At 34.1% G+C, this 27,597-nt stretch overlaps 4 protein-coding genes across 4 annotated transcripts; 1 reads left to right on the top strand and 3 right to left on the bottom strand.

Annotated features, from left to right (window-relative positions):
• The first annotated feature begins 1,765 nt into the window (after positions 1 to 1,765).
• Positions 1,766 to 2,326, top strand: LOC145596120 (uncharacterized). Its single transcript, XM_081652542.1, has one exon. It carries the CDS (start codon positions 1,766 to 1,768, stop codon positions 2,324 to 2,326), a length of 561 nt encoding a protein of 186 aa, XP_081508668.1.
• Positions 2,327 to 3,092: 766 nt separating this feature from the next.
• Positions 3,093 to 7,306, bottom strand: LOC145595051 (systemin receptor SR160-like). The gene has a single exon (XM_081651406.1). The coding sequence runs from the start codon at positions 7,004 to 7,006 to the stop codon at positions 3,404 to 3,406; it is 3,603 nt and encodes a 1,200-aa protein (XP_081507532.1). The 5' UTR covers positions 7,007 to 7,306; the 3' UTR covers positions 3,093 to 3,403.
• A 1,702-nt stretch (positions 7,307 to 9,008) lies between these two features.
• LOC145593808 (26S proteasome non-ATPase regulatory subunit 7 homolog A-like) lies at positions 9,009 to 15,543 on the bottom strand. Its single transcript, XM_081650175.1, has 10 exons — positions 15,264 to 15,543; positions 13,811 to 13,903; positions 13,632 to 13,713; positions 12,764 to 12,860; positions 12,472 to 12,547; positions 12,258 to 12,316; positions 11,999 to 12,121; positions 10,901 to 10,958; positions 10,723 to 10,808; positions 9,009 to 9,521 (listed from the first exon to the last, which is right to left on the bottom strand). Exons 1-10 carry the CDS (start codon positions 15,448 to 15,450, stop codon positions 9,450 to 9,452), a joined length of 933 nt encoding a protein of 310 aa, XP_081506301.1. The 5' UTR covers positions 15,451 to 15,543; the 3' UTR covers positions 9,009 to 9,449.
• A 2,530-nt stretch (positions 15,544 to 18,073) lies between these two features.
• Positions 18,074 to 19,213, bottom strand: LOC145593496 (WUSCHEL-related homeobox 5-like). The gene is made up of 2 exons (XM_081649746.1): positions 18,847 to 19,213; positions 18,074 to 18,291 (listed from the first exon to the last, which is right to left on the bottom strand). Exons 1-2 carry the CDS (start codon positions 19,211 to 19,213, stop codon positions 18,074 to 18,076), a joined length of 585 nt encoding a protein of 194 aa, XP_081505872.1.
• Positions 19,214 to 27,597: the final 8,384 nt, after the last annotated feature.

Here is a 27,597-nt window from a genome sequence, read left to right as displayed (position 1 = left end):
GTAACGAAACCCCAAAACAAATTAAGATTTGGAAGCTACAACGATGGATCACCTTCCTCTTAGTACAACATAAACAATCCAAATTAAGTTGTACATTTATATTTTATGATGAAGTTTGTGGAGTATAATGATTGTTTTTATATATTTAAATAAAAGGCCTATTGTATAAATTAGTACAATTGTTGGACTAGATTTCAATAGAAAACAATTCTTGTACTAAATTTTATTTATTAATATCCATTTTTGATGATTTAAGATAAACATTTGATGAAAAAGAAATTTTGTTGTCTTTGTAAAGTAGGTTTAGGTTGGCTATACCCATCAAGGAAGAGAAGAGTTATCCACTTTGAGTCTAGGAGGAGATTTCCTCCAAAAAATTATCAACTGTTAAAGAATTAGCCCATTAAAATTGTAAATTGATTATTTAACACTATTCTATACTGTAGGGCAGTTCATGATATGCATTTTTTAAATGGAATTTAAATGAATTTCATCACATGTGAGTTGTCTTTTTATTACTTAGTAGTATAATTATTAATGGCCCAACTCAATCTCTCGTACTATGTTGACTTGTGTAACTTGGACATGAGCCCACTCTAAAAGTATCACTCTTTACTTTGAGTTAGAGAGAAAGGTTCAATATTTAAATCAATTGATTATGGACTTATGGGAGAGTCAGATTTTAGTTTCGTTAATTATTTCTCATTTCTCCACAGTGGAATAATAAGATGCGAACAATTTTCACAATAGGCTTTATCTTAGCTCATATCGCGGTATAGTCGTATTGATAATGATTGTTGAAATTTATAATTGCATTATTATAGATAATAATACATTTTTTGGGTTTCAAAAAAAAAAAATAATACACTTTTGTATTGTTTTATGTGAAAATATCAGATTATTAGCTAAGCAGAGCCATAAAATATCTATCACACAATAGGCTTAGTTTATTTATTTATTTTTTTTTTTTTGGTGTTCCGATTTGGGGATTAGTTATGGGTGGTTAGGTTCCACTCCCCTCCCAATTGTTGTCGCGGGGAATCGAACACGGGTCCCCCTACCAAGTGTAGTCCCAATTTTTTTTTTTTTTTTTTTTTTTTTTGAAAACTAGTCCCAATTACTATTACACCAGCAACCAATTGGTACAATAGGCTTAGTTTGTCATATTACTTCAAGTTAATACATTAATAACTTCTTTTTCACCTGAAGTTCACTACTTTTACAACTATAGATAAACTATTGAAGCCCCAACTTTCTAGGTCATTATAATGAACATGAACCATTGTGACTTGTGAGCCAAAAATTAATTCATGGGCTCAATTTAATCGTTTGATAACCCAAAACTTGTTGTCTAATGCTGTATAATTTTAGTTACAAACCCATGTAAAATTGCATTGCTCAAGTGTTCAACACACGTTTTTGCGGCGCTTACTCTGAGGAAAAGAACGTGCTTATTACCAAACTTCTAAACAAAATCATAGCAGAACAGATAGTAATAACTCCTCAAGCTTCAAATCTGCACTTGTTTTCCCTCAATTTATCCATCAAATTCAGGTAATTTCATTCCTCAAACAAAATACCCAGAAAAGGAATCATCTTTTTCAGTTTCTGTTTGATTATAAATTTATAATCTGTTAATAGAAGCTTATATTCATCCAAATTAACAGCACATTTAGCCAATATTTGCTATATTGAGGTGAATTCATTGCATTTCCCATTGAAAATTATGATGATAGGCAAGATGTTAAATCAGTCAATTTTTAAAATGCTCATTCTAGTATCAGTATGCTGTATGATTGTGGTAGTTCTGTCAATGTTTAAATTACCTGATGTTTCAATTGGGAAAATGAATGATTCCTCAAAAATTAGGGGCATTTATTCAAAGAATGAGAAATTGGGTAAATTTGGGGAAATGATGGTTGGAATGTTACCTGATGATCTTGCATTTACAGTGTTTGTGCCCTCTGAAAAGGCTTTTGAACGTGATTTGGGATTAAGGGCAAACCACAGTTATGATCCTAAAGAGTTGGACAATGTATATGCAACGGTTTCTCATGTACTAGGTTTTTCGACGATTCCTCAAAAGCTTTATACTGATTTACTCTCTGATGGAAAGGGTATGTCATATGATTCAATCTCTGGATTTGCATTGTATATTTCAAAGGATTTTGATGGGGTTTTGGTTGTTGATAGGGTTAGGGCAAAACAAGTTAATCTTAAGAGAGGTGAGGTGTTGGTGCATATAATGGATGGAGTTATAATGGATGCTGAGTTTGAGCAGTCAGTTAGGCCTGCTGATGAAGATGAAATGGCAATTAAAGAGTAATTTTGTTACTGATTAGTTTTACATTGGTTCTGATCTTTAGGGGTTCAAGGATATTGAGATTATTGGTTGAGGTTTCATGGCTTTGTATGAAGTTTGAAGTTTATAGATTAAATACAGTTTGATGGAAGTTGAAATGTCAGTATGATTGTTGAAGCTGGGGAAATTGATCATATTAATTCAGTATTCGGCTTCTGGACAGTGCACATATCAAATTCGGAAGTGTTTTGCTTGGATTGCTGTCTATATACTCTTTTAAGTCTTATCAACTAGTTTGTGAGTATGGTAGAAGCTGCAGGAGCAGTTTTGGCTGGTAAGTGGTAACGAAGATGAAAAATACTGACACAAAGCAATGCGTAGGATAGTGTACTGATTTGTTGTTGCTGACAGTTTACATGTAAACCTGTGAAATGTACTATGATGAAAAAAATGCAGAATTTTTGACTGAAAAGCAGGATTACCAAAGCTATTCATCTCCATTCTGTAGAACTTTCTGATTCAATTGGTTTGAGCATATCTCCAAACAGTTCATAAGTTGATTTCCTGATCCTGCAATGGTATGTGTTCCATCCTAAAGGTTTTCTGAAGTGACAATGTAAAAAAGAGGGTGCTGCTTATTTCACAGTTGGAATTGCACACATATCTATGTCACTTTTTCAATCATTAGATTGTCGTAAGACTAAGTAACCTTTAGGTTATTTTGAACAGGGATCATAAAATTATTTTCACTTCAATATTTATAATGTGGATGTTAACAGCTTCATATATGTAAGCAATGTATATCAAAGTTTCTGATTATAAGGTAATAACATACTACGTAAGATTTTTGGCACAACAATTTCTTATATCGGTGCAACCCTCTCACAATCTCACGTTGTATTCATGCAAAGGCAAGGGAGAGAAACATACTAGCATTTCTAGGACTATGTACAAACTACCAAGTGAGAAGTGACCCTCTAAAACCAAGGAAACAGAGGAGATTACCACCTATGTAAGAAAATGAGAAATAAAGTCTACTATTGTGAAACATACATTAATTGTTGCATGATTCAGTGAAATTTTTTGTTTGATTGGCAAATGCTAATGCTGGGAATTTTCTTCAGGCTCTTCTTTTATGCTCATCTCTAGCTCATCAAATGTGGTGCTGAAACTTCCTGTTCCTCCCATGGCAGTAAGACTTGCATCTTCTGTGGCAACGATGGCTGCTGAATTACGACTTTGCATTTCCTTTAGCATCGTCATGACTTCGAACATCGTAGGCCGTTTTGATGGATGATCATCCAAGCAAGCACAGGCAAGCTTCAAATGCTGCAAGAGCTCTACTTCCAAGTTTGGATCTTCCTTCATAAGCTCAGGATCAAATACATCACTTATTCGCAATTTCACATGCATCTTAACCCAGCTTACAAGATTATTATATTCACCAAAATCAGCTGAATCTGTAGGTTGTTTCCCTGTCAGCAACTCCAGCAACACCACACCATAGCTATACACATCTCCCTTGGTTGAACACCTAAAGCTTTGGTAGTACTCGGGAGGAACATATCCTGGGGTACCAGCCAATGTGCTCACACTCAAATGAGTATCCATTGCACTCATAAGTCTAGCCATCCCGAAGTCAGATACCCTTGCTTCTAAGTTTTCATCTACCAAGACATTACTAGATTTCATGTCACGATGAATTATGTGTGGGATGCAATTATGATGAAGGAAAACTAAGCCTCGAGCTGCCCCAATTGCTATCTTTCTCCTTGCATCCCAATTCAGCTTTATTACGGACTTCTTTGGATCATGTAAGACATCTGCGAGGGATCCATATTTCATGTATTCGTAGACTAACAATCGTTCTTCCCTCACTTTGCAGTATCCCAGGAGAGGCACAAGGTTCCGGTGTTTGATCTTCCCAATGGTTTCCATTTCAGCAGTGAACTCTCTGTCTCCCTGCCCACACATATATATCAGCTTCTTAATAGCAACCACACTCCCATCCTTTAGCTGAGCTTTGTAGACATCCCCAAACCCACCTTTGCCAATCAAACTGTCATCATGGAACCCATTTGTGGCTTGTAAAAGATCGGCAAAAGTCAGCTTTTGAAGGGGCTTCTCAAATGTTGCAAGGTTGATACTCAATGCCTCGCGATTACTGGTAAATCTCCAAGCAGAAGTTGTGTTACCGTCCATGTATGTATCCTGCGAAGCTTCCTTCTTTCTCCTTCTCTTCTTCAGTTCAATGCCCACTATGATCAACCAGAATATGCAGAATAGAGAGGAGAACACTCCCATTGCCACATTTGCTGCCATGGAAGTCTTCCTTCCATGCTTTCTATGATGAGACGAAGTTCCACTCGTGTTTCTACTGCAAATTGGCAGGGGAAACCCGCAGAGGCCAGTGTTATTGGAGAATCTAGAAGCCGGGAAAGTCTCTAACTGTCCTGTAACAGGAATCATACCAGAGAGGTTATTGTTTGACAAATCCACATCCGTCAAGGAAGAAAGACTGCCTAAAGACGGTGGGATTAACCCTGAGAGATGGTTATGCGAGAGATCCATAACACCGATGTTTTTCATCCCTGCAAGATCTTCAGGAATTTGACCAGAGAGGTTATTATGACCCAAATTCAATATCCACAGAAAGAACATGTTGCCGAGCTCTTTGGGGATACTACCCTGGAGATTGTTATAGGAAAGGTCAAGGAAAATCATGGATCCATTGTGATAAAAATTTGGCTGAGTATGACCTAGGTAGATTTGCTGGAATTTGCATATAGTAGGGATTCTATAAACAGCCTTGCGCCTTATACCGGAAAATTCGAGCAAATTCCCTGTCCCATGGCACCCATTTCCTCCATAATTTCTCAAGTACCAATACTTTTTCCTAACATTAAGCCCAATAGCCCCTGACTGTTTGGGTAAGGCAGGAGGAATACTCCCACTCAACAAGTTGCTATTCAAATCCAACCATAACAAGCTCTTGCAATCTCCTAACTGAGGTGGGATTTCTCCATAAAACGAATTATTGGAGAGCTTGAGGATGGCAAGATTATTCAAGTTACCTATCCAAGATGGTATTGTTCCACTCAACTTGTTACTCGACAATGAAATACAGTTCAAATTTGCACAGTTCGTCAGGCCAGAGGGAATGGGACCAGTCAACTCATTGTAGTCCAAAATCAAATTTTCAAGTGCTCGATTGTCTGCAAGCTCGGAAGGGATAACCCCATCAAGCCTGTTCATCCACATTACCAAATCTTTAAGCTGGGTTAAAGTACCCAAGCTACTTGGGATTCTACCCGTAAGGAAATTGAAGCTAAGATCAAGCGAAACAAGCTGAGAACAATCACCTATACTAGGCGGTATATGGCCAATAAATTCATTGTTTTGAAGGTAGAGTTCTTTCAAGTTGCTAGGCTTTCCCTCAGGGTTTTGACAAATACCAGGTGGGATTTCCCCTGAAATGCTATTAGAGCTCAAATCTAAAGACTCTAAGCTACTAAGCATAGAGATAGAATCAGGCAAAACACCCTTAAAGAGATTAAAAGCCAGCTTTATTTTCTTCAAACTTCCCATTTTTAGAAACATATTAACAGGCAAATCCCCAGTAAAATTGTTGCTCGAAATATCGAATTTCTCTAACAAAGAACAAGATTCAAACCCAGTAGGGATCATACCAGAAAAATTGTTGACTGACAGATCCAACCTCACCAAAGTTGAGCAAACATCATCAGCAAAATTCTGAGGAATCATACCTTGAAAATTGTTAGTGCTCATGTAGAGAATCTCCATACTTTTCAAGGGCAGTGAGGGAAATTCACCATTGAACTGATTATGAGACACATTTAAGAAACTCAAGTTGTTACACTCTACAAGTGAGTTCTCAATCTTACCAACAAATTTGTTTGAAGACAAATCAAGATGCTTCAAACTAAGACAATCTTTCCCAAAATTAGGAATTCGAGTCGAAAAATTATTGAAGGAAAGATCCAAATACTCCAAATTTGAGCACCTAAAAAGAGAAAAATCTCCCTCAAGTTTGTTCCTCTTTAAATTTAAGTGACTCAAATTCTCACACCCTTGAGATAATACCCATGGAAGAACTTCCTCCCCAGATAATTGATTTCCAGAAACATCTAATGTTTTGAGGGAAAGCCCAAAAACAACATCACTCAAATTTTTTGTAGAATCTAATTCATTGAAAGAGAGGTTTAAACTTGTAAGTGAAGAACAAGTCGAAAACCGGGACAAATTGAAAATTGACCCAGAAATGAAGTTGTGGGAGAGGTCAATTTCTGAGAGAGAAGAAGAGCAGAGTGAGAAGGGTTGAAGAGACCCAGAAATGTTGGAAGATGAGAGGGAAAGAGAAGTAAGGAGCTCAATAGAGAAAAGATGAGTAGAAACAGAGGAAAAATCAGTGGAAACAGAGAGTGAGGTGAAATCTAAAGAAGTAACCCTGGAATTGTTGCAGAAAACACCAGTAAATTGACATGGATCAGTGGAATTTTGCCAATTTTGAAGGATTTCTGGGTTAAGGAGTGAAGATTTGAAGCTCAACAAATTCTGGGCATCTCTAAGTTTTCCATTGGAAGAAATAGAAGTAGGTGAAACAGGGGAAAGTAATGGTGGAATGAGAGAAAACAGCAATAAAATAGTGTAAATTTGGTTCATTTTTTCTGGGTAGATTTTCATTGAGCTTGTCTACTTAGTGGGCTTCAGTGGGTGAAGCTTAAAGTGCGCCATTATTGAGAAAGTTGAGAGCTTTGAGCAATGAAGAAAAAAAAGAAAAGATACAGAGGAGAGAGAAAACAGAGAGGTGTAAAAATGTGCAATTTTGGAGGGAAGGTAATAGAGTATCTGTTGATTGGTTTCTCTAATTAAATATTGGGGATGTTTGTATCTTTAAAACCTCCAAAGAAAATTTTATTGACGAAAATTTAAACTTTAGTCTTCGGCACTTAATATTTCTTAGGTTTCTCATTTGTTTTTGATTAGTTTTACCACTTTCTTATTGGTAAAACCCTATTACATAGTACATAAATTTCTCAAAACAACCACACGTTGCACGGAATTTAAGTTAGTGAGTTCATACTTTATAGATATTATACCACGGGTATTATCTTATTAATTCTCTGTCGCTAACTCTACTTACACTATCGCAATTAATTTTTTAAAAAAGGGGTGTTTGTGTAGTGTACGTTTAAATTTTCCTAATGTGTGTGAATATTCAATAATCGTGGAATCCTTATACAACACACATGTGATTATGGCCATATATGGCAAATTGGCAATAATATTGGTTCAAAGAGGATGATAGATAGATAGTTAGAGTTGGGACCCATGTATAATTTTGGCGTTGTAGGTTGACAAGTGAGGGTCCAGTGACTGGGAGGTGCACGTGGGCTCAGGGCTTTGTTCATACTCCTACGGTCCAGCCTTATTGAATGATAGAGAATTTGAGTTTGTAAGAATGCAAGAAGAGAGTGAAAGATTACCAGAAATGATAACTACGTGATATTACAAATGCCCTTTTTGTGATTCATAATTAATCGCATTCATCTACTCTCATAATTGAGGACAATAATCCACAACAATCCAAAGTAAGTGTCTACAATCTACATAGCAGAATTATCTTGACATACGGTGAGTTACGACAGACCACAACGTAAGGAGACTTATCCTACGTCTATATCGTCTCATCCAAAAATGTACCAACTACGCGCATTTGAGCATACACATTTAACACATCCACAATTATGACCAATGATACATAGCTTCGTCATTGTAGTGCGCCAAACTACGGGTATAAAAGATAAGTTCAAATAAGTCGAAACGAGTTGCGACCACACCTAGAATTGATCAAACAGTAGAGCTAGCAATGCAGTAGTTTATAGTATTATATAGGATTAGCCAGTCATTAAGCTCTACATTTCACCTATTTCAACCATTATTCCCAACATTTTTATTTTCTTCAATGAAACTAGGGCAAGTAAATTCAATAGAAGATGATTTTGGATGTTTAGCAATTTAGGACTGTAGCCCTGTAGGCAGGCTGTAGGCGAGTGGCTGAAGTAAAAATGAATATCAACTCTATGTTTCAACTGAACTGAACCTGTTGAACTAGTCTAGATCTGTTCCAACTTGTACCTTAATATCCAAAATGTGGACCATTTTATAGTCTAGGTTAGAACGTAGACCTGACTAATGATTTTGACAACTTCATCCCACCTTATAACGACGGTTAAGAACGCCAATAATTCATACGATATGGAATAAACCACATAAAAGGGCCTCTGACCACACAATAAACCATATATACTATCTAACCTTTGATTACCCCAATTGCAGCTTTCAGCCTCATCATCCTTAAATAATAACTGGTTGACAGCAAACACTAGAAACAAAAGCACTTGCCCTACAATGACAAATTCTACAGACCTCCCAAAACCATCACTACATGGTATTATCTTACTCGGCCGTAGGCAGATACCAAGCAGATACCCTACTGACGTGACAAACAACATAGATAGGCCGAGAGCAGTCCAATTCAAATATATCAGCACCTGATGGCAATAATGTGACACCCCTAATCCACTCAAACAACTGCAAGTCTGCAACAGATGGATAAAATCTAAATTCTTGTACTGACAACCAGCTTATAAGACTTTCAGCAATTTCTACATTATAGCTCAAATATATGAATACATACCTCATCTTTAATCAAGTCTTTTGCATGAAAATGTTAGTAGCCCCAGGCTGAAGACCTTAGTAAATAAATTACATAATCATGTTAACACAGCACTTGCGCAGCATAAAAACTGCAAGAGCGAGCACATGAATGTCATCGTAATCAAGCTACCAAACATGAAAGATGCAGCAGCATCTCAAGATATGAGGTACAATGAAACAGATGAAAACAATGGCATCTTTCAAACATCTAACACATTTAAAATATCTGATTTGTCTCTTCAACTCATGCAATGGGTAATTGAACTGCCTTCCCAAGTCCCAACTTTGCAAAGCAAAGACTAACTAGGCACATGTAAGCAAATTTCATCCCAAATTCTAGATATAGCAGTGAAAGCAAAATCTGTACTCTTCCTGAAGCTCATTAACTATGCTACAATTCTTGAATTTAGCTCCCTACTGCAGCAGGTACAGCTAAGGGCTTTGAGTCTTCTGCCTTCTCATGCTCCTTGTTGAGCATCTGAAATAGCACAAAAAACAAAACAACCAGCAAATTAGTTATAGTTTCTTTGCAAATAAAAAAAAAAGTTCAACAATTAATTTTCTCAATAGCACCATATATCTTTGAGAAAAATAGCATATGGCATAGGCAATGTTTTGATGTTAGACCCAAGCTCAATGCGACCATGTTACGCAGCCTAAGTCTGCTTCTCATGAAGTCACGTCTAAAAGTATTATGTTATTAACCAGAGAATAGCTAAGAAAATCTGATACTTGAAAACCAATTTTTTTACACAATGATGATATTTTTTAAAGTTTGAAAAGGAGGGGAAAACAGGGATACACAATTTCTGGAGGTTTTATACAAGATATTACAAATTATAAGCCAATGGTCATGACAAAGAAAAGGGAACCATTGTCAACCCCCAACTCCCCACACCCCAACAAAGGGCTCTCCCTACAAACATCAATGATAAAACAAAAATAAGTAGCGAAGGTCCCAACCAATCACAAGCCAAGTGCCCAAAAACCCATAGCCATGTTATTAAAGGAGGAGCAAAAAAATCCCAATAACTATCATTTTATATAATGTTTAGTGATAGTTTTGTTACTTCAGGTTGCCATCAAAAGTTCCCATAACAACAAACAGTCAAAGTAGGTCAAAATGACTCGGAGCAACTCAATAATAGTCTACACTAATGGAAAGGAGTAACATAGGCATTAGAGATCATAGAGAATACAAAAAATGTTGTAGAGAAGGGTAAGTTAGAGCCAGTAGGCAGAGAAAATGCCATGCAGAATATTGCATTGCTAACTTAGTTTTCAGTCAAGCTCGTGAGAATGATTCAGGCCACAGAAAAGGTTTAATAACCTATCATCTATTAGTACTATCATTTATAAATCATATTCCCCCGTTAATCTTCCTTCGATTTCTGTCCTAAATATGTTAACCTTTTACAAACATCCAATAGCAATATTTCTATTTTTGCATTAAAAATAAATAAATAAATAATGCACCTACTTAAATCCCCAAAAAGCGAGTATATTAAAAGAAATTTAATTCATAAAATAACTTTAAAGAGGACACGTAATAAATCTGATGAATCTCAGCACCTACTTTTTTAGTACACCACAAAACTACTATGTATGTGACAAACACTAAAAACTTATTGGCCATATTACGTTATATTATCTATAGATATGAGAGAGAAAATTCTCACCTTGTTGTTAATCAAGTTGTGGAGGGCGATCACACTTCGGATAAGAGAAGACAGATATATAACCAGCATCATATCATTTGTTTTGACTGCAAAAACAAGCAGGCACACAATCACAAAACAATACAAAACTTCATACAATATTCAAAAAAGAAAAAAAAAAAATACTTTGTTTTCATACCTGCAAAAGCCTTGACCAACTCCGGAACACTAAGATTAGGGAGAAGGTTGAACACATCCTACAAAAATAATAATAATTAAAAAAAAAAAAAGGCAAGAAAAGTTCATTATAGATGTAAAAATTAGCAATGAAGAAAGGCTAAATCACATTTGATTAGCAAAAAGGTTTAAAAGACCTACAAAAAAAAAACATTCAAAAAGATTTGCTCATATAAAAAGCTTACACTTCCTCTTTTTTTTAAAAAAAAATATTTGTCTCATATAAAATCTTGCACAATTTCCTATTCAATCTTGTAATAACAACATCTTTTGGTACATATTACAAAAAATTACAGAAAAATTACATATTTAAAAGCTAAAAAAGATAATAGCAATAAGATCCAACACACCTATATTTTGAAGTATATTTTTACCCTTAAAGTGTTAGAGTTCATTTGGAATGGAATTTCCTTAAGATCCGAATGAAATAAACATAAAAGAAAAGAGGAAATAACAACAGATAAAGATATACAAAACAAAGGGTAAAATTACAAGAAAAAAAACACTTTGCACACACAAATATAAAATAAAAACAATTAAAGGTTCTTCACAGTTGAAGGAGATCGTGAGTTTGTGACACAACACATGCAACCTAAATTTGGTAGAATTATATCACTGTGCATTCATTCTTCAAGTACGATTTCTATGGGGGTGGAATACACAATGTCAAGATTTTCCCCATCTTTTAAAATTGAAAGGTAATCATACAAAATACATAAGTGGCTCTCTATTTAGCAAATGAGGATTCACTAAATCACTGTAGAGCAATGCTTTAGCAAATAAAAACAATTTGAGTGGGAAAAGGTTCCTATAATCTCAATATATAGTTAATAGTATCACACCTCATTATGTCGGAAACTACACACCAAATTTTAATCTACATTTGTCTCCAATTTTCTAATCCTTAAATTAGATACAAGCATGCAAGCAGCTACATATGGTCACATCCTAGATTCCTAGACATTATTAATGGCAGAAGGACCTACATATACTGATAACAAATAATCATGCCATGAGGATTTAAGAACACATGGAAGAAAAAAAAAATGAATGAACAAACCTGCAAATGGTACAGTATTTCATGGTTGAGTGGGAGTTTTCCCTCTATAACTAGTTCAAGATAACTACGAATCTCTCGCAAACGAGCATCTAGCCCCTTGAGTGCTGCAAGTTTCCCAGTCACCTGCACATAAAATAAAAGGGTTAGTATTCTCCTACTAATAACATGATGACAGATAAAAATCGAAGCACTTTTCCATATTTTAAGCATCCAAAATGAGAATAACTGTAAGCCAGAAATAGCAAATTGTTGGAGTTACCTCCGTTGCTAGAGTACTGATGGTTGTATCCTTCACGTCTCTAAGCAAGTGCTCCACTCCTGCAAAATTAGCATATATACATCAAGACAAGGTCTATACCATGCAGAAACACTGGGATTGGAACTATAAACAAAAAATAGCAAGCAAGTTTCATCTCCACAAACAGAAAGAGATCAATGGGAAGCAATCATACATGTTGAGTGGTTAAACTTACCAATTTCCTCAACTTCATGAGCAGCAATTTCGGAAGGAGTGTGTACGAATACCTTCTGGCTCTTCTGTGTAGCATTCTGTAAATAAAAACATACAACTCTAAAATAGCTAATGGAGTGGAAGCTGAATTATATTTCCAATATCAAACCTTACAAAAAAGAGTTCACAGCAAATGCAACATATTAACTCTGAAAAAGCATGCTATGTTGACAGAAGTCCACCAATTTTATCCTAAAAAAACAATATTACTATTTTTTGCAGGCAGCAGAACATAAACAAACTTGGAATCTTACCTCTTTGACCTCTTCAACAGCATAATAAGCCTTGGTTGGTATTCCCAGCTCTTCTGGTTGTACATCAATGATCACCAAGACAGGATTTGGGACGTAGCTACAAACCCCAAATATATATAAAGCTATAGTCAGTTCAAAAAAAGAAGGGAACAGATATATTGCTGAATAACCTTGTAAGAGACACGTTCAGAATTTTAGAGTCTGTGTACAGATCAAGTTCCAATCAGTTTAGTCAATCATCTTCTCAAGATGAAATCGAAAGATAACAAAGACAACTCATTCAAATTCTTAACAGTAAATAGGGTAATGTTGACACATTCTGCTCAACCATACAAAGTCCTTTGCATATTACACCAAACTAACAGAACTTATGCTCATCCAAATTTGCACGAACAGAGATACTGACATATTAGTCAAATTCATAGTGTATAGATTACACCAAATCTCACTAAATTTACCCACAACACCATCTTAGTTACCCTTGAGCCCAAGTACGGTCTACTGCTATGTCTTTTACTCTTTTAGTATTAGCTAATCAACTCATGATCACATCAAATATTAAGGTCAATATCTTTCACTAACTGTTGAGCTACCATGGATTTATCCTCAAGTGTTATCAAGCATATATCAGTCACAAGATCCTAATAAAAAAAAAAGTAACTTGAACCACCTATGAATGAGTCGAATTTTCAATTGATTGTCTACATTACTAAATAACAATGGAGAAAACATAGCATAAGTGAGAAATTAGAGAGGACCAGAAAAGAGTGAATAATACAACGCGGGAAATCACAATGCAACTTCATTTTGAGCACCGGAATTAAAATAAAAAAATAAAATAAAAAAAAAATTAAATATATTATCTTACTCATTAAATAATCTGTGAATATCCAAATCATTCTCCCGTAGCTTAGGACCAGTGCTATACCAACCTACAACATGCTCCTTTGCTGAAAAATAAGAAGAATCAGTACAAGATGAAATCAAGTTCAAGCTTAAAAACCATAAAGGTAAGGATACCAGGTGTGTTAATCAGAACACAATTACCATTAATTCTCCTAAACATGGAAAACATAGATTCGTGATAGTTGTGGTCAAGAAACCAAATGCTGGGGTCCTTGTCATCTTCCTCAAAGGGAACTGCATTTTTTGAGTCAAATATCAAAACAAGACCAAATTAGAAATAGAGAGGGATAGAAAATGAATTCCTCATCTATCAGGTTAAAGCTACCATACAAAGTTACAAACCATACAAGTATTAGTTTAATCACTTGAGTTGAATAGATAGCAAACACCTTGGATTGTAAAACCAAACTATAAAATCAGAATACAATCAATTCTTGTCCGCTGTATACATGGATACACTACATCAGAATATCAATTGAGCTGTTGGGCAACGCATAAAGAACTAGTAAACTTCTCTCAGATAACAGCATGTAAAACACTTTCAAAGAGTCAGAAGAGTAGTTTGACCACAAAGGCAGGAAAAACATATATTCTCATCCAAATATCTGGATATCTACAATCTACATAGTATCTATCTAGAGCTAACAAGCAACAATACTAAAAGAAAATCCCACATCAAGGGTCCAGCTCTAAACCAAGAACATCAATTACTTAACTTACCCATTGACAAGTATACAGGCTGTGCCCTACTGAGAAGAGGCAGATTTCTATTTTTCATAAGTGCCATCCAAGTGATGGAGCAAAGTTTTCACAAAGGACAAACGTCAAGGACTTCAAAGCTATATAACCTAGCTACTTCTAATAGGCCAACCACATGATTTACACAATCATTGTCCACTTCATACAAATCGCCAAGTAAAGAGAGCATAACCTACTAAACTTCTTCAATGGCATGACAATCATTGGACAGTGTTTCCCTAATTTTCATGTCCTTGAAGTGTTACCAATTTAGAAACAATCTAAATCAGAAGTTTCAAAGCAGCGGTTCATCCTATTCAAAATATAGATGCAGGATCATTGTATCCTAACTATAGATACGGATTCTCATCATATACTACGAAATTGAATTGTGACCCTCATCTTCCACCAACAGCCCAAAATTAACACAATTCGATAAATTGGAAGCTAAACACCAGCATTTACTCAGCTCGGGAGCTCTGATCTCTTCCAAAAGTGCTAAATCTATACAAGTTCTCAAATGCATCGAGGAACAAAGGCTTTGAAATTCATTCCAATGGAAATTAAAAACCTTAAATTCACACACAATACATCGATGTTAAGTATCTGAAACCCTAACATTTCAGCAAACAACAACAACAAAATTCAAACTCGCACAAAGACCGCAAACCCTAAACCCTAAAATCTAACATACCCCGATAATCAAACGCATTACAATTCAAAAGCAATAACAACAAAAAAAATGAAATCCGAAACCCTAAATCTAACAAAAACCAACAATCAAACGAATTACTACAAAAATCAGCAATTGGAAGCAAAACTGTGTAAAATTGAGAAGTTGAGATCTAGAAATTACCGGCGTAACTGTTGGTAACATCGACGGTACCCTTGAAAGTGCTGCCTAGCAAAACACCGACAACGCGCTTCTTAGTGTCGCGAGCAACACGATTGTAGTGATCGACGATGCTGAGAAGTACCAATGGATGAACAACCACCTTCTCGATGGCTTTAGAAGAGATCTGTTGCGTCTTGATTACATCCATTTTCGACTTCGAGCTCTTCTTCTTCTTCTTTTTCTGGGTTCGAGTTCCTTTGGTTTCTTTTTCAAGGGGATACCTTTCTTGTTTTCAATAACAAACGTATACCATACCCCGTATAAGTACTCCAATATAACTTCGTATTGCGAGTTACGAGTATTTCATTTCATTTCATTTTTTAGAGAATTTACATTTTTATTTTTACGTGTGAGAAATCATCAACTTCGTCGGGTTACCTCGTTAGTTTTATAGAAGTTACTTTGTCAGCTTTAAGAGGTTACTCGAGTAGTACCAAAGCTATTTAGTTGTTTTATAAGCGACCACATGGTGTATGTGTACCTAGCCGCATATAAAACATGCGGGAGTGTAATATGTACTTTAATATTTTTTGAAAAAAATTTGATTTATAAAAATTAAAAAGTCATACAATATCTATAAAAAATAGTTCAATTTATTACCAAAAAAAAACATTACCTATCAATTCAAAATAATACTCCGTATCTAACAAATTAATCAAATAAAAACATCATGTCAGCGCGCAAAAATACAATAATATGTGCTATACGGCCTATACTCCATATCTAGCTTAATTCAATTAATATTCAATTGATTTATTTTATATTTTGAATGTAAACTCGATTGTATTGTAACTTATTGTATGAAAATATCTAAATGCTATGTAAATAGTTTCATTGAATAAGTTTTAGGTATATACGAGTATGTATTTAACAAGAATTCACATATATAGTAACTTTCTTGCATATAACTTACAAACAATAAGAGTCGAGAGCCAAGGTAAAGTTAAGTAATACTCCATCTATTCCATATTTACTAAATGGAGGAAGAATTGTCAAGAGCTTTCTGTAGTGTGGTGACATTAATTTTTATCTATTAATGCGGTGATTACCTTTTTTTGTTATATAGTATATATAAAGGTAAGAAAAAACATTAGACAACCTTCATTATGAGGAGAATTCCTAATGCATTTGGAAATACTTTGATTGCAAACCTTGTATGGATATATTTTTATGGTGTTTAAAGAGCCACAAAGGCAAATTGATGAGAATCGATCCCATAATTACCTAGAATCGGATTGCAGCCATTGGTGTTGCTTTACCAAATGTCCAATATGTTTAGACGGTGGAATCTGAATGTAACAAGTGGCGCCACTGATGTGGGCTTTTACATTGAAGTTGTTTTTGTGCTAGGATATTAACAACGTGGACTTATTGCAAAGATGGGCATGGGCTTCGCTGAAGGGCCATATTACCGTATTAATATGCGTCCGCAGCATGAGGTTGCCAAGTTTGGTGCTGGCCAAAAGTCAGCTCAACTGGTGTTTGTATATTTTATTTTTTATTTTTTTTTTGGTAGAAAAATATACTCCAAAGAGATAGGAGAATTTAATCTTAAATGCATGACATAATTTATATAGTACTCACTAATAAGAGTTGGCTCAAGTGGCAAGTAACTTGATGTCCCTTCGCTTAAGGGAGGTTTTGAGTTCTCCATATGTAGTTGGAGCTAAGCTCTGGTGAACTGGGTGGGGCAAACTAAAAAAGAAAAAAATTACTACATATATATCACTTGTACGCCATAGTCTGTATTACCTCTAATTTATATTACGGAGTATATGCCATATTTGTCAAAAATGGATGATTAATATTATTTACATACAACAAATGTTTGCTTCTTATTTTAAGCTGTCATTTCTCTATATCTCTGTCCGCATCACATGCATCTCTATTTTTCTCTCTTTAATTAACAATTATAAACAAATATAACTTAAAATTCCATGCAACCCACCAGAGTTGCAAACAATAAGAAGCGGAGTACTCGTAGTATATAAAAAATTTAAAACTGATTGATACCTTGATGAGTTGATGCATATAAAAAAAAAGTAAAACAAGTAGTTGCGATGGAAGTCTAACTTCCCTAGATAAAATTTGTGTCAATGTTATTATTTATTACTTTATCTCGAAATTTTTATGTATCATCCTTAATATATGATGAAGATTTATATGGCTATTGGGCATAAGTTTGAAGTTTGTATGGGTCATGTATAAAAATAGGTGAAACGAACAAGTTATACTTTCAAGTACGTTGAATGTCCATGAATCCATGAGACCATGACTTATTGGCACCTATTGATATATTATAATGCAATTCAAACAAACATCTCTTCTTGAAGGACCAAATTTGTATTCCCAACCTCTTGAATATAATCAAAAACAAAAATGATCCAAACAACAGAGTAAACACAGAGAACAATAATGAACAAATTAATAATTAAAACTACTCCGTTTATAAACAAGTCATAGGATCAAAGAAAGGATAGAATGTCTACGCTTTTTCGTTAATTTCCATAACTTCATCGATTTTCTACATTTAATTTCATCTCAGTGCCATGCATGCATGCACTAATTACAATATCAAACGTTAAATTACAATAAACATACAAGTTGAACGAAATTTGAAAGAAAAAGCATAACATAATACCATAGTTCCTACTTTTTTTTTTTTTTAAAGGAAATATATTTGTTTCTATCTTAATGTTTTTATAGTTTATGTTAATCTAGCTAGTAATTAGTGTGCTTCTAGTAATAACATTAATTAACTACTGGTTTAATTAAAAGAAACTTAAGCGCAAATCCAAAGGGGGGTGATCAAAATGATCTCTTCCAAATGCATATGCAGCAAATGTTGCATAATTCTCCTTGCAGCAGTCATTTGAGAACATCCTTAGCTTATCGGACTCTTGTTCATGGTATGAGTTCAATGGGAAGAGTTGAAGTGTTTCGATTGCTCGTTCCGGTTCACATGCAATTTGATTTATCTCACCAAAATCTGCAAAAACAAATTAACAACAACTATGTTAGACCTAATTAACCATATTCATATTGGACTATGCATCATTTAAACACCGTTTCAATGATATAACATTCATAGCTAACTAATAAGGAAGACGTGTATTATTCATAGTTTATTGTATGTAAAGCAGTCTATTGAGTCAGTTAGAGAAAACCTAATGTCGGAAGATGAATTCAACCAAATATATTTAAACTAATGGTTGAAACTCCAAGTTGGTTTAATATTCTATAAACCGGTTTTCTCATTGTACCAATAACAAATATTTACTACAATACATACAATAACGGCTTGTTCATTATCGTTGTGAGTTCTATTTTAAAACTCATTTTCAAGAACTCCATAATAGTTGTTAGAAAAAGTAGCATCCAATTTTTCAGTTGCTAGTTTTTCCAAATAAACATACTATTATATGTAAACTACTTTAAATTAAACTTCATTATATATGTGACTTATACAATTAAATCTCATTAATCATTATATATGTGACTTATACCCGAGTATAAATACTCCGTAACAAGCAAGAAAACTTACATTTAGCAGGAGCAATAGGTTTAAGATGGTGATCAAGCTGAAAGCAAGGAGCATCATGATCCTTAGAAACACGACGTCGTTTTTGTCTCTCCCTAGCCTTATGGTTTTGAAACCAATAAAAAACATTCTTACTCTCAATCTTACCATAAAAGCTCAACTGAGTAGATATCTTCTGGATCTGGTCAGTGCTCGGTGTTCGAAGCCCTGACCTGAATAAGTCCGTAAGAACCTTAACTTGTTCCGCGGTCGGGTTCCAGCGACCGCACTTGGTGCCGCTACTAGGCGGCCCCCCGCCGCCGCTTCCGTAAGAAGCAGCCCTAGTAGTCTTTGTTGTTTGGATGCAAAAGCCTGACATCCCTTCTTCCATGATAGATTTTGGTGTATAAGAGTATGTATGTTTTTGTGGGCCTAGAAAATAGAAGAAGAACAAGAAAGATATTTCTGATCTTGTTTTCTCAGCTTTCTGCTGATTTCTCTCTCTCTTTCTCTTTTTGTTGTTTTAGCTAAGTTAGGGCAGTTCAGAACTCCAAAGAGGTAATTAAGAATACTAATAAGAGGTGTAGGTAGTGTGGCTTAGCGTGGGTGTTGCTTTTATAGTGCAATCCTCGATGCCTTTATGTCAATGCAACTAGTATTTTTTTCTTAACTTTTTATTAATTTATTTATTAATTAAGTTTATTGCCTCTTATATCGTTTATGGTCTAAATTTATATGATTAGTATTTCCTCTGTTTCAAAATAATTGACACAATCAGATCAAATTCTCACACATGCTAATTTGAAAAGTGTTTCATAATATAAAATATTTTTAAATACGTTAAAAGAATCGTGATCAAAGCTAGTATATGAAAAGTAAAATAAAGTTTAACATATCAAAAATTCTGGAACGGAGGAGGTAATAAGTTCATTGCATAAGTTGCATGTCACTCACATATTAATGAGTTGTGTAAGCTATATTGGCCTGGTGCTAGTAATGAAAGTTTGCAATTATTATTGAATGACTAAGTGAGCTCTGAATGGTCTCTATATATTATCTAAGTAATATGTACATGTTTAATTCAACAATATTTTATGAACAACAAGTATAGCTATTATTCATAAAATAATTTGTTTGTGAACATGTATGAACAAACATTCTTATGTTTAATTCGCCAACATGAATTATGAGTATTTTCAAAGGCACATCCCATATGTGAATAGAACGAACAACATATACACATAAGTGAGTATTTCATATGAAATTATTGGTACATTCATCTTTTAGCATTTATAGAACTAAAACACGTACGATCCAAACAGCCTGATTCTAGCTAAATAATCATTTTTTGTAAAATTCTTGACTTGACTTGTTTGATTATTTATCTATAATCAACTCTAAGATTGTACGAAGTATGTACACATTACAACGTATGACTACAAGTCCACAACGGGTCTTAGTTGATAGTAATTGATAATTATTAATAGAGGGGGTTATAAAGGACAGGATAATGACTAAAGAGTCTGCTTTGAATTTAGGGAAGAGCGAGCTAAGAAGACTGTGAGTCTGTGAGTAGTGCTTTGGGGATTTGATCTAATCTGACTTGTTTAATCATTTTTAAGCATCTTGGTTTTTTGTGTTAAAATTTTTATTTTAATTAACAACGGAGAAAGTTGCAAGTGCGTTCGGCGACATGCAAAAAAGCTAGTTGACGGTGTTCAACGTTTTGGTCTGGGAGCAGACAAGGAGGTAACTTCCTCTAATCTTGCATTTTTTATTTTACTTTGTACTTATAAATATATACACATAATCATATTATATAATCATATATTATAAAGTATATAGCTATCTTAGGACTTAGGGTACATCATACATGATATTACTATATATCATCTTGTTTTCCTACGCCCCATTGTCTTGGGTCTACCCAATTTAAAAGATCTTGTACTGGCTTAACGTGGTAATTTGTGATTTGCGAACATTTTAATTATTAATTTTAAACTGGTTAATTAATTTAATTTATTAACTTAGGTGTGTATAGACAGTAGTATAGTCCGAAGAAGTAATCATCACGTAAATGGGTAAATAATCTAAGCACTTGCAAATTCTACTTGGAAAGCCATATGGTCTCATGCATTTTCCTAATGTTCATACCTTCATCTCACCTTGTAGTACAAGAATGAAGTCAATTACGTGTATCAAACTTAGATAATATAAATATAATTTTAGCTATATTTCTATTATTAAGTGGAAGTGTGAGTTGTTTGTACCACATTGAAAAAGAAAGCAAATGACTTTCAATTTATAACCCAAGCGGGTTATCCCCTAATGTCAATTGGTTCTAGGATGGAATCTTGTTTAGACTTTGGTATAATTAGGCCCTGTTCTCTTCAGCAAAAATAAGGTGAAGAGAACGGTGTCTTACTCTAATTAAAAAGAACTCTATAATTACAACATAACATAAGACTTTTTTTTTTTTATAACATAAGTTTTAGTTAAACTAATTGCGAAAATTATAGTAAATCTTTCTTAAACTAGAAAATCACTTTTAAAAGGTCCTATTAATTAGAATTACATAAATACATTACGTACCATCATATTCACCAAGTCTCCATAGTCAATAAACATTATTCTAAATATCAGTTATTTAGCTGTAAAATTTAAACTTTTAAGAAAGTTACTTCAATAATCCAAACCTTTTTTTAGTTACAAGCAAATTAAACGTATTATATTATTTTTTATAAAAGAATAATAAGCTTGTGTGGACATGCATGTAATCCAAGGTTAGTTGATAAATTAGTACGAGTATGTCTGCCAAAACGATGACTCGTGAGTATACCTAAGAAGATTATTGGCTTAATCAAAATAATTAAAGAAAAATGGTACGAGTAATTAATCAAATGTTTTAATGTAAAACTAAATTACGTGAAAGTCAAAAATTTCAGTGTCTGATCTGAATTGGACGGTTGTGATCTCACGATCCGATTACTGACATGGATCGGGTTGACTGTCAGTGAAACAAAGAAAATTAGGGGTAGTAATTATAAAGGGTTGTTTGGTGTTTCTTAGTCAAAAATTGTGGGGATCATATCTTCTTTTAAGAGTGTGGGAACACAAACTAAGATTTTGAGGGGTACTAATGACCAACCAAACAAGGAATTAAGGAAATAAAATAATTAGAAATAAATTTAAAAATTTGTTATTGGAGTTTCTTATGTCATGTGGCTCATGTCTTGAAGTATATCTCATATATATTCCCAATAAATATATATTGATCATAATATATTTGCATGCTTCATAATCTCTTTTTGGATTGTTAATGTTTAGGAGTTTAGAAAAAGCCAACACTTTTTTGAAACAATTGCAATTTGAGGCCACACTACTAGTTCATAGCTACTAGCTAGGGGATGATACAAAAAGCATGTTTGTGGTTGAATTGATTTGGACTTAAGGACTTGTTTGTTTATGATACTAAATTTTCTCGATCCATGCACGTTTGAGATTGTGTTAGCTTTTGATTTACAAGTAGTAAATATTTTTAGTATTGTACACAAAATTATTATTTTTTGTCTGAATTAAATAATATGAAATTAAACCTATTAATATGACAATATGATTTGAACTGGTGCGAATCAATGAATATTTATTGCTTAGATATTAACTTTATGCTTTTAAATATTTTCAGTTTACGTGGGTTACTATAAGCTAAGGTGACTATGGGTCTGTTCACATTTACTAAACTGAGCTGATTTGAACTGAACTGCACTGATTGAAGTTGAAATGAACTGAGATGAAATGAATATTTTATGAGAGAAGGAAAGTAGGAGCTGAACTGAACTGAAATTAAGCTGAAGTACAGGCCCTAAGAATGCATTGTCATAATTAATTAAGAGAGAAATAAATTTGTTGTTTGGGGGTAACACTGCTTTGGTGTTGTAGACAAGCTAGATTAATTGCATGGGTTAGTGGCGGCCCTAGTGGAATGATGGTGATAATTGGCCATTTGTCCAATGCACCACATACAAAAACGACGTGTGAATGGGGAAGGGACGTGGTGGTGGTGGTTGGGTTCGTGGGAGGGGGTTTACAAACTTGTAAAGTGATGGAGTTGGAGAAAGGAGGTAGTTGTGTTCATCACTTGTGGAAGTGGAGAGGGTCGGAGGCTAGTGAACGTAAAATACTGATAGTGAAAAAAGGGTTTCATATCTTATAATCGTATCGAGTTAACTTTGCAATTTATGTGCTACATTTCTAAAAGAGACTTATTCTATCAAAATCTCTCTCCTTTGAGTCAAAGTACCAAAACTAGAGCCATTGATTAACTTTTTTTACAAAAGGAAAATACTAAATCTATTAAATCTAGTATCATAACTAAATTTATAGTGATAAAAAAAAAAAAAAAAAAAAAAAAAACCATCACATACTACTAGAAAACAAAATCTTAGCAATTTGAAAAATCATAATCATAACTTATGAGAAGATAGTTTCACTAATATACATTTAATCTACTAATTAGCAAAAATAACACCTAAGCTTAAGGGTTTTATAATAAATAAAAAAAACTCGTACGTAGTATGGTGTGGACTGATAGAGGGATTAAAGTCGTGGGGGAAAGCATTGGATCGAGTAAAATGAAAGGTTCAAGATGATTACTAACTCCAGAGCACGGTCAATTAGTAGGACGTGCAAACAACACAATTCCCACAATTGTGTTTTTTGCAATGTTTGCAACACAATAAGTAGATACCAAAATCATTTTGTCTCTTCTCACTTGGCTTCACCAATATCCCCCCCTCTATTCCAACTCCTAGGCGTTTTGCTGTCTTTATATCCTCGGCGGCTACTTACATTTTCCGTTTTCCTATGCTAATACGAAGTATATATCAAGTACGAGTACTTCATATTTGTTTAGAGTCATACTCCGTTAATTATTCATCCCTCAACGTTCATCCCAAATTTAAATGCAACTACTTGTTGACTCTTATACGAGTATTATCATAGTTCGTTGGTTATAAATTGATCTAGATGAAACTTTTTTTCTAATATGAATGACTAAAAAAAATAAAAAAAAAATAAAAAATCAGTTTTGTATAATTAAACGATATATTTTCTTATCTTTCTTTCCTTTTTTCTTTTGTCTTTTAGAAGATTAGATTATGAGATACACGAATCCCTCTCCTCTTTACTTGTAGATTAACCTCTCAATATACAATGTCATTATACTATTATAGTATTCCTCTCAATCAACATTCACAGTTTTGATATCTTAACGGTCAAATTAATAAAAAATTAAAGCATAACAAATAGATAAATATAAGTACTAGTAGCAACCTTCACAAAATTTAACAATTTTCTTTTTATACCATATCTTAATTTTAACCATCAGAATGCATGAACGATCACTCCTACATAACTACATAAGTGATGAAGTTGGTAAAAGTGCCAATGTGTCGGATTCTTCATTGTCCTTTACCATTTGTAAATGTGTAGAATAGAACCTGCAAAACATAACAAAGAAAACAATCCAAAACAAATTGAAATACAAAATTACAAGGTAGCTAAGTCAAATAGCTAATAGTGTACTAAACTCCTAATAGTAGTTAAATTATGTAGCATAACATTTATTACTTGTATCTTAATTCTTAAAGAGCCCCTAAAAATCACAAGCATATACCTGTGTATATACTTCGTATATTTTAAAATTAATCTATTACGTACCTTTCATCAATTTTATTTATTTTTAATCGCATATGCTTTAATATTTTGAGTGTCTAGTTATACTAGTAGCACACCTTTAAAATATATAAAACGGTCTTGTTTATGTTTAACTAATAAGAATTCTATGGAATTGACACGATGTATATCTTTTTTTCATTAAGATTATTCACTCGTAATGCTTCTATGAAGCAATAGTTACTTAGTTAGGGGCATGCGTGAAATCAAGGCCGGCCCTCAAATTCCGTCGGCTTATAAGTTGTCGCCACTAAGATTGTCGGATAATGGGAACTAATTAAGATTAGCTAAGCTTAAAAAGTTGTACAAAAAAACTGTTAATAATATAGGAGGAATAGAAGGGCCAAAAAGCCGAAAAGAAGAGTTTCTAAAAGTAAAATTATAAAGATTTGTGGAACTTTCAAGTGGAATGGAAGAACCTTAGAACCGCAATTGATGGGAAATTATTATGGGTCCAAGTCCAATTAAGGAAATCCAGCAATGCATTTTATATTAATATTTTGAGTTTTATCAAAAAAAAAAATAATAATAATAAAATAAAATAAATAAATAAATAAAATAAAATAAAATTTTGATTAAGTGGGAAATAATAACGTTATTTAGTGGGATTCTAAAGTTTTTGGGGGGACCCTTTAAAACTAAAAGGGTGTTTATGTATGCATGTACCCTTAATTTGGGAGGCAATACCACCTTAATGGCATGTATTAGCTGGTTAATTAGTACCTAATTATTGGTTTCTTGTCATTTGTATGGCCTTTTGTTTTGGTGATATTGAGTTATGGATTAATATTTAATTAATTTTCGTTATGGTTTTGTATTTGTAAAGTTAATGAACTTCAGCATTTTATAATTGTTAAGTGCTAGAGCTTTTTTCTTTTAAGGTTGGAGTACAATAAAGTGTGTTTCTAGAAACAAATAAAGTCTTTTGTACTTGGTTGTTTCATTATTAGTTTTTATTCCAAAATGATCAGTACTCTGTACTCCATTATCATCAATTCAGATCATCATCATAAAAAATACTTCGTACTTCGTATGACAAAGAAATTTTAAATAAAATTCTACATTAATGGAAAAAGTTTATTGTTTTTAAGGAGGATGTCCAAATTGAAATAAGTTTGAGAATATTTAGTGCTTAAAGCATAAATATCATAATATGATATACCTAAAATGAAAATGAATCATATCTAGACATCAAAAAATGAAACTCGTCCTCTAAATATCATCTCTAGGCACCTTGATGCTTGTATCATGACATAAAGGTATACGTTGTAATAAGTCATAATCATAAAAGGTTTATTTTTAAGTACGTTTTAGTTTTACTACCACCAATTAAGTGGTTAGAACTTCTATTTCTAATGGAGAACGAAAGTGAGCGAAGAGAGTTAGGGTTATCTAGCGAAGAGAATGATCTCCTCCAGAGGTCCAATAAGAAATTCAAACGTTCTGGTAATGAATCCATCCATCCTTCTCAGGATGTGGAAATGAATGAGTCTGGGGAAATTGATCCAATCATCCTTGTTCCTGTTCAAACTATGTCGTATGTCCAAGCGGCAGGTGGGGGGCAGAGGAATAATCCCCTGTTTGACATGGGAAATGAGGATGACGATTTAGTTTCGGATGATGACATGCCTTTGGAATGTGATTCTGATGATGAGAGTTGCCCTACCATTCTTTTGTCGAAGGAGGAGAAAAGGCGGCTGAGACAACCATGGAAGGATGCCCTAATTATCAAATTATTTGACAGAAGGCTGAGTTATGACTTATTGGTGAAAAAACTTCGTATGAAGTGGTGCTTGAAAGGAGATATTGCCCTAACGGATGTTGGCCACGCCTACTATATTGTGCGCTTCAACAATATGGCAGATTATGAGTTTGTTATGACTCAAGGGCCATGGGTTATAGGTGATAGCTATCTGACAATTAGGAAATGGGTTCCAAATTTTGTAGCAGATGGTGAACCGATTAAAAAATTGACAGCATGGGTTAGAATTCCGCAGCTATCAGTTGAGTATTTTGACTCACAATTCCTTCACAGTATTGGTTCGAAGATTGGCAGGGTGATTCGAATTGATAAGAACACTGAATCGAAGGATCGTGGCCAATTTGTGAGATTTAGTATTGAAGTGGACTTAACTAAACCCTTACTGTCTAAGTTTCGTTTGAATGGACAAATTTGGAAGATTCAATACGAGGGTTTGAGATTAATTTGCTTCAAGTGTGGGAAGCTAGGCCATAAGGAGGACGTTTGTGAAACTTTTGGCAAGCAACAGTCGGCTAGTGCTCAGGATGGACAATCTGGTAACATTCACCAAGGCAAAATAGGAGTTACTGAGAAAGTTCAGCAAGTTAGGCCTGAGGAAACTGATAAGTATGGTGCTTGGATGATGGTTCAAAGACCTCCTAGAAGACAGAATGCTAGAGGACAGGGAGTTGGGACAAAGCAAATGTCGAAGAATGATAAGCTGACCAAGGCTGGAAATTCGAATGCTACTAGAAAAGCTATGGACAGTCCTCCTAGTGTGGCGAAGAATAAGAATGAGGGCTCAAGATTCAATGTCTTGGAGAATGAGAATAATTTGGAGCATGGTACTCCAGCTCTTAGCAAGAATCCAACAGTTGGTGAATGGGAAAATAGCACAATATCCGTTGGTGATGTGGTTGATTTAGCTATGGATAGCATTCAAGGTGATGCAGGACATTATGATTTGGATCAGGGAAATAATATCCCCAGCTCGATTGATATGGAAGTTGAGCCAACTGTTGACTTAGGTGAATCTTTGAGAGATAAAAATAATGATGGTGGAATACAATCTTTAGGGAAGAAAGATAGAAAGAAAGGTTTAGATAAAGAAAGTCTATCTTTTGGGAATATTAGGAGTAAAGATATGGTTAAAGTTCCTCTAACTAACCATAATAAAAATATTCCAATTAGTGGAAATAAGAGTTTCAAGAGAAAAGATAGCAAGAATTCTAATTCTACCCCTTTTAGTTATTCAGGAAAGGAGAATTGGGTGGAAATTGCGTCTTCGACCCCTAGTGCTC

The sequence above is a fragment of the Chenopodium album genome, chromosome 19, assembly GCF_948465745.1.
Source record: "Chenopodium album chromosome 19, dcCheAlbu1.1, whole genome shotgun sequence".
NCBI classification, from domain to species: domain Eukaryota; kingdom Viridiplantae; phylum Streptophyta; class Magnoliopsida; order Caryophyllales; family Amaranthaceae; genus Chenopodium; species Chenopodium album.
This window is presented reverse-complemented; position numbering and strand designations above follow the sequence as displayed.

What these genes read in the sequence shown, in the direction of transcription:
- LOC145596120 (XM_081652542.1), top strand. Translation starts at nt 1,766, where the DNA reads ATGCTCATTCTAGTATCAGTATGCTGTATGATTGTGGTAGTTCTGTCA.
- LOC145593808 (XM_081650175.1), bottom strand. Translation starts at nt 15,450, where the DNA reads ATGGATGTAATCAAGACGCAACAGATCTCTTCTAAAGCCATCGAGAAG. An exon ending in GTTGGTCAAGGCTTTTGCAG is followed by an intron (nt 10,809 to 10,900) that starts GTATGAAAACAA and finishes TTGTTTTTGCAG; the next exon opens with TCAAAACAAATGATATGATG. An exon ending in ACAACTTGATTAACAACAAG is followed by an intron (nt 9,522 to 10,722) that starts GTGAGAATTTTC and finishes GTGCTATTTCAG; the next exon opens with ATGCTCAACAAGGAGCATGA.
- LOC145595051 (XM_081651406.1), bottom strand. Translation starts at nt 7,006, where the DNA reads ATGAAAATCTACCCAGAAAAAATGAACCAAATTTACACTATTTTATTG.
- LOC145593496 (XM_081649746.1), bottom strand. Translation starts at nt 19,213, where the DNA reads ATGGAAGAAGGGATGTCAGGCTTTTGCATCCAAACAACAAAGACTACT. An exon ending in ACCTATTGCTCCTGCTAAAT is followed by an intron (nt 18,292 to 18,846) that starts GTAAGTTTTCTT and finishes TTGTTTTTGCAG; the next exon opens with ATTTTGGTGAGATAAATCAA.